This window comes from Galeopterus variegatus, unplaced genomic scaffold, assembly GCF_000696425.1.
Source record: "Galeopterus variegatus unplaced genomic scaffold, G_variegatus-3.0.2 Scaffold1768, whole genome shotgun sequence".
Classification (NCBI taxonomy): domain Eukaryota; kingdom Metazoa; phylum Chordata; class Mammalia; order Dermoptera; family Cynocephalidae; genus Galeopterus; species Galeopterus variegatus.
The window spans coordinates 7,487-14,753 of NW_007727879.1; the positions used below are offsets into that span (position 1 = coordinate 7,487).

At 40.0% G+C, this 7,267-nt stretch overlaps 1 protein-coding gene across 1 annotated transcript in view; it reads left to right on the plus strand.

The window, feature by feature from the left end:
• Window positions 1-7,267, plus strand: part of GLDC (glycine dehydrogenase (decarboxylating)) — a gene marked incomplete at its 5' end in the record, with an annotated part of 76,566 nt that overhangs the window by 3,442 nt on the left and 65,857 nt on the right. Inside the window, one exon of the mRNA XM_008578828.1 lies at window positions 4,477-4,641. Within this exon, the coding sequence (XP_008577050.1) occupies window positions 4,477-4,641 (165 nt within the window). The remainder of the gene's footprint in view (window positions 1-4,476; window positions 4,642-7,267) is intronic.

Here is a 7,267-nt window from a genome sequence, read left to right on the forward strand (position 1 = left end):
CAGGATTACAATGACTTGATCCCATGAGTGTTTGTCCTACTGAAAACCCCCAATACCTCTCTCTTCCCCAATTCCAAAAGAAAGTCAGAGTTGAAGTGACAGGGAAAGTTGATTATTTTGGAATAAATGTTAATGCCATGTTGAGTATATCAAGCATGCTATTTGAGCTGAACTAAATGCCTTCTTGGATATGCAGATTTTTTTGATATTAAAATGCATCTAGAAACAGACCAATTGAGTTAGGCATTTGCAACATAGACATTATAGATCACAAACACATTTTCTTAATTATTGTTTTACCTAATTGAGGCAAGCAAACTGTCGTATGCATGCTGACAGGCCCTTTGATAGCATTTTTTCCTGAAATGAGGCTTTATTTACTATCACCAGGCCTGAGACTCACTGACCTGAGAGTCCTTTTATAGATCATTGTTAAGAGCATTAACCTGTTTTTATTTCAGTATAGTAGTATAAAAACACTGTAGACTAGAAAAGTTTACAAGCAAAAGGAGCAAATTATGTATTTGTCATCTTTGCAAAACAACCATTTTAAAGCCTGCTACCTTTAGCAATGCTAGTGAATATTAACCTAACCTTGGACTTATAAAAGGCTTGAGTAAGGAGAGGAAGGCTGAACAAGAGAAGGAGGGGAATATTAAATCCCAAAGTCTGTGATTGAAGGGACAGCACAGTCTCAGGTATGAAGGGCTGTGCTTGGGAAGTTAGGGCATTTTTCCAGCAGGTAACAGGGAGCCATCAGGGGTATCTGAGCAGGGGAGTCAAACACATACATTTGCATCACAAATTTTAGATAATTTCCTGTTTTAAGCACTTTGCTAGACTGGTAAGGCAAAAAAGAAAAAGGGGTGGATACAGGACATGGGTAAGAAAGATTAATGGGGATTGGTCATTATTTGGGGCTAACATTTTTTTAACATTTTTTCCTCCAGAATTGGCAAAATAATGGTACCTTTAAGGAATGGGAATATCAGTCAGAGAAACTGTTTGGGGTCTAGTTGGGAGAAGAGCAGGGAATGTAAAGCTCACAGGGGGTGGGATGAATTTCTTGTAGAAATACAAGGGCACTTCAGAAAGTTCATGGAAAAATGGAATTATAAAAGACAATATGAATCTTTCCATGAGCTTTTTGAAGTACACTCCTATCTAATAGAACTATTTGGGAAATGAGTGTGCTTTTAAAATTTTTAAAAAGACCAAAACAGGAAAAACAAAACAAAAAACAAAAACACATCTTTTCAAGGGTCTGTAGATCATTGAAAATATTAATTATATACTGNACTGAGGGTTGCGATCCGTTGCCGGACACGAAAAAAGACAAAAAGGAAAAAAAAAAACACATACAGACACATATACACATATAAATTTCCAAAAGTTAGGGATTTTTTTTTAAAGATGACCGGTAAGGGGATCTTAACCCTTGACTTGGTGTTGTCAGCACCACGCTCTCCCAAGTGAGCGAACCGGCCATCCCTATATAGGATCCGAACCCGGGACCTTGGTGTTCTCAGCACCACATTCTCCCAAGTGAGCCACAGGCCGGCCCTCACCCAGGGCTTCTTAATATTTAGTATTTTTGAAGATGCAGGGAAGTCTGTGAATCACAATACTGCTTGAGGGAGTACAGATAAGCATTAGCTTTCTGGAGAGGAACATGGCAATATGTACTGACAGCCTTAAAATTAGTTATCGTATGTGATTTGAAATTCCACTTTTAGGAATTTATCCTAAGGAAATAAGACAAAATAAGGACTATTATGCTATTTCTAATCAAAAGTAATATTTAGGGCCGGCCTGTGGCTCACTCGGGGGAGTGTGGTGCTGATAACACCAAGGCCACGGTTAGGATCCCATATAGGGATGTCCGGTTAGCTCACTTGGGAGAGCGTGGTGCTGACAACACCAAATCAAGGGTTAAGATCCCCTTACCGGTCATCTTTAAAAAAAAAAAGTAATATGCAACTTGAAGGAACATGTTAAATAAATGATGATTTAAGTGAATAAATTATGATTTAAACCATTTATGAAGTAAATAAAATGATCCAATACCACAGAACAATTAAAATTATTTTTTAAAATAATATTTAAAGCCATTAGAAATTGTTCATGGAATAGTGTGAGGCTGAAAAAAGCAGGACACAAAACTTTTCATAGAACGTAATCCTACTTTCAAATGTAAATATGATTACTATCTAGAAAAGAAACTGAAAAGAAGTGTATCTAAGTGTTAACTGTAGTTATCTTGAAGTGTGGGAATTATGAATGATTTTATTTCCTCAGTAGTTAGCTGGGTTTTCCAGCTTGTTACAATGAGCTTGTATAACATAATCATAAAAACAGATAGTAAATGTGTTCCTGAAACATAGAAGATGGTTAATAAACGGTAGCTGATGTCTTTACCATTTGGAGCATATGATAAAAAGGAAGTAAAAATTAGTGTTAGTCTCATCACCAAGAGAAAACCACTGTTTACATTTTGAGTCACCTACTTGTTTTCATAAATTTTAAAAAAATGAGATAATAGTATTTTATGTTTTACTTTGTAAATTTATATATCATGAGCATTTTCTGCATCAGGAAATATTCTTCTATAGCATCATTTTCAATGACTACGTAATATTATATGCGTGTTGCCTAATTTGTTTTTTATCATTCCCCTTTTATTGGGCACTTAGTTTGTTGCTCGTTTTTCCTGTTATATTTAGTGCTGTGATGAATTCTTTGGAGCATATTCCATGCCTATCTTTGTGGATATACTGAACCTTTCCTATTTATCAGATGGGCTAGCTGATATGTGCACATAGGCGTGTGTGCACGTGTAACAGTGAGTGTGTCACCATGTTAAATAATGATTCTGAGTAAAATGAAAGTGTCATGTTAGCCAGGCAGTCTAAACATATGGCAGGAGTAGTGCTGCATGTCTTCATGGTGGTGAGCTATGTGTGAAGGTCTTGTCTGATTTGCAGTCACAACTGCCTGTTGTCTGTGCCTTTTGTGTGACCCCATTTCTGCTCAGATTTCCTTTCTACTTGCCTGCACCATGTATTGTGTGCCTCATTCATTCCAGTTCACCACCCGCTTAGAATTTGGCAAACTAATTTACAGTTGCTAAGCCTGGCTGTGCAAGGAGTTAATTGAAGCAAAAATTTATTCTAATATATACACACACACACACATATTGTTACACCAATAAAAGCTTCAAGAAATTATTTCCAAGTCTTGCCCTTGTACTGCTTGGTAAGGCAACCTGCCCATCACACTCCCCGTCAAAGATGAGAAAATGTTGATTTCAAAGCCTTCTAAAAAGAAAAGAAAGAAAAAAAGATGGATGGAAATATCCATGATTACCAGAAAAGGAGAGCAAGGAAAACGGCTTGAAAAATGAAAAGCAAAGCAAGACAAAATAAAACATCTAAAACTTTCTCCTAAAACTCTGGCATGGATGTATGAACGCAATAGAGATATGACCAATGTCAGTCCCATGCAGCTGCGTGGACCTAGCTCTGACCTGCTCTGGTGGTAGTCAGAGTGAATTTTGGATTTTTGGTGAAAAGGGAGCAGTTCTCTCTCAAGTCTTCAGTTATCACTTTGAAATGATTTCATTTATTTACTCTCTTTTTCCCCATTAGAATATATTCTCCTTGAGATCAGGAACTGTTATCCTTGTTGCTTATGAACCTATCATAGTGCCTGGCACTTAGTAGGCAGTAAATATCTGTAAGATGGGTGAATGAATGAAAGACTGAATAAAAGTGTGAAGGAATCAAGTGGGTTAACTCATATCCAAAGCCACATCCTTGGCTAATGACTGGAGGACATAAAATTAGAATCCATGTCTGTGCTGCCTTCTAATCATTTGTATCCCTGAATTTTGATAGTTGAGGAGTTAGCGTCCATAGACTCTTAGTAACTGGACAATGAGAATCCTTAAATAGACCTCTATTAATTTCTTAGGAGAACATAGAACTTCTCCTGGTTACTATACAGCAAAGATTTTTTTTAAAAGTTTCGAGTATTAGTTATTAGATGCTTGGATGCTTTCTTACTGTGGACTGTGCATGAGGTATTCTTTTATTCTTCTATCTAGAGGAAAGATAATAGAAAGTGAAATTTCTGTTTATAATATCATAGGTAGGCTCAGTAAAACACGTGTGCAATAAGATCATTAAAATACAATGTAAGATTAAAAAAACCACAATGCGAAATAAAAAAAAATAACATGAGGGGATAGAAAAATAATTACTGATTATTCCCAAACAAAGGATCATATTGTTACTGTGATTTACTTCTGAGCATCTTCACAAAGGCCAAAGGGAAGCTTACTGCTGTGTTTTGTGATCCTCCTCAAGAGAGGAGCACTTAATTTTCTGTAAATGAATTCTGAAATGAAGGCATTCCATAAGGTTCTCTGAGTAAGTAGAAACACAGTTTGGACACAGCCTTTTGCTTCCTTCACAGGATCACGCAGTATACTCCATATCAGCCAGAGGTGTCTCAGGGGAGGCTGGAGAGTCTACTCAACTACCAGACCATGGTGTGTGACATCACAGGCATGGACATGGCCAATGCATCCCTGCTGGATGAGGCGACGGCAGCTGCAGAGGCCATGCAGCTGTGCCACAGGTGAGGGGGAGGCACGTGCTCCAGTCTCTATCCTGCTGTGAGGCAGACTTCATTGGCCCACTCGGTGCCAGTGACTTGTCACACACACGTGCATGCACACACATGCATGCACACACCTTTGTATGTATGAGAGACACTGTATCAGCATCATTGCACCAGTCAGCGGAGGTAACAAGAAGATCTGAAATGATAGTGGTTTAAGAAGAGCCAGCATTGTTTAATGTTACGTAAGAAAGACATTTCATTTTCTCTTACATGACGCTAAATCTAGATGTGATGTTAAGTTCAAGGATATTATGTGGGTGTTTTTTTTTGTTTTTGTTTTTTTTGGTGGCTGGCTAGTATGGGGATCCGAACCCTTGACCTTGGTGTTATAACTCTGTGCTCTAACCAGTTGAACAACCTGCCAGCCCTCAGAGTGTTATGGCAACCCCGAGATGCTATCAAGGACCTCCCTTTCTGCCACCCTCATGGTCAGAAGGTGACTGCTGGAGCTCTAGCCACGACTTCTACACTCAGCCAGAAAGGGGGAGGGTAAAGAGGACTTCTAGCTGAACAAGACCTCTTTAAAGAGGTTTTTGGAAGCCCCCTGTTCAACAACTTTCACTTAACACTTCATTGGCCACCCCTTCCTACAGGTGACCTGAGGACACAAGTTTTTTTTTTTTTTTTTTTTTTTTTGGGGACTTCTAGCTGAACAAGACCTCTTTAAAGAGGTTTTTGGAAGCCCCCTGTTCAACAACTTTCACTTACACTTCATTGGCCACCCCTTCCTACAGGTGACCTGAGGACACAAGTTTTTTAGATGGCCACATTGCCACTCCTACATACTAGGGCTCTGTCACTAACTGTGAAGGGGAGAATGACTATTGGGTAGGGACTAGTGAGCTGTAATGTAATTTGTGAGTAACTGTCACCCTCTTTTATGAAGAATATTGTTTTTAGTTGGTATTTAATGTTTTATAGCTTATTTTCTTTTCCTATTTTATAATATATTGTAAACATTTCCCTATTTTTTTAGTCAGCTTTCTAGAATATGGCTTTGATTGGGTCCATGGTAGCACTCGCTTGCATGGAAGTACCATGGTTTATTGAACCTCACCTCTGCTGTTATGCATGGAATCTGTTCCCACCTTTCACTGTTATTAACACTGCTTCATTTGCATCCTTATAATAAATCTCTGTTAAAACTTCTGATTATTTCCTGAGGATACATTTCTAGAAGTAGAATTACTGGGTCATGGTGTACAATTAACAATTGCTTTCCAGTTCCTCACCTTCCTTAATTCTTTGCCAGAGGAGTACAGAGGAGCATACGTGCCTTCCTGAATTCTCATGTAGATTGTTGTCTGGTTGGGAAATCTGCCTGCATTCACGGTGTCTGTCTGCGGTTTTGTGTCTCTGGCCCCAAATGCCCATGTAAGCCTCTTTCTTGGCTTCCAGAAACTTGGGGACAGGGAGATGAACCCCATACATGCTGGACAGGTGTGGAGGCCTCTCTGGTGCGTTCCAGCCATAAGGTCCAGTGCTTCTGGGGCTGCCTTTGTGGGTGGGTCGGTGGGTTCAGGCTCTTCCTCCTGTCGGGGATGGACAGTCACAAAGGAATGCCATCTACCACCTCTCTGGTTATCACTGTCAGCTTGTCACTAGCTTTCATCTTATCTCTTTCTTATCCCCACCTCGCTGCTCTCCCACCGCCCCTCTGTCTCTTTTTCTAGGTAAAAGCTTTCGTGTCACGCTCGCAGCAGCGGAGGGCTTTTACTGGGTGGATTCCAGCCATAAGGTCCAGTGCTTCTGGGGCTGCCTTTGTGGGTGGGTCGGTGGGTTCAGACTCTTCCTCCTGTCGGGGATGGACAGTCACAAAGGAATGCCATCTGCCACCTCTCTGGTTATCACTGTCAGCTTGTCACTAGCTTTCATCTTATCTCTTTCTTGTCCCCACCTCGCTGCTCTCCCACCGCCCCTCTGTCTCTTTTTCTAGGTAAAAGCTTTCGTGTCACGCTCGCAGCAGCGGAGGGCTTTTACTGGGTGGTGCAGGATTTGTCTGGACCACTTAGTGCTCGTGGGCTGCTCACCCTCTGCAAATGCCTGACTTGCTTCCTCTTGCTTCTCACTCCTTTGGGCCTGCATTTAGATTTACCTTGAAAAGCAGCCTAAAGAGCTTGGGTGTATGCTTTTTGTCTCTAGCAAAAATTTAAATAATAGTAGTGTTTTTGTTTTCACCTCAGGTTATTTAGGCTTATATAGCTCTTTTCTCCAGATTTATCTGTGAAGAGCATTGTGAATTGGATCGTTAATCACTGTTGTACCTGCCCAATTCTACTTACTCCTCTATGAAATTTGTGTTTAATATAAAAATAATACCTGTACATAGTGGGAAAAAAAATTCAAACAGTTGAGCAGGATATAATGAAAAGTAAAACCTGCTGTTTCCCAGTTCTAGTCCCATGAGGAAGTGACTGTTGACTGTTCACTGTGTGTTTTTCTGGGAAATTAAATGTATAGCACCATATATATTATGTACCCCCTCCCCTTTTCGTTTTATCCCTGTGTGCTCCTGATACACCAACTGTTAAGCATCCGTATCAGTTTTGTTTCCTGAAGCCGTGGACGGCTGCAGAGCTCC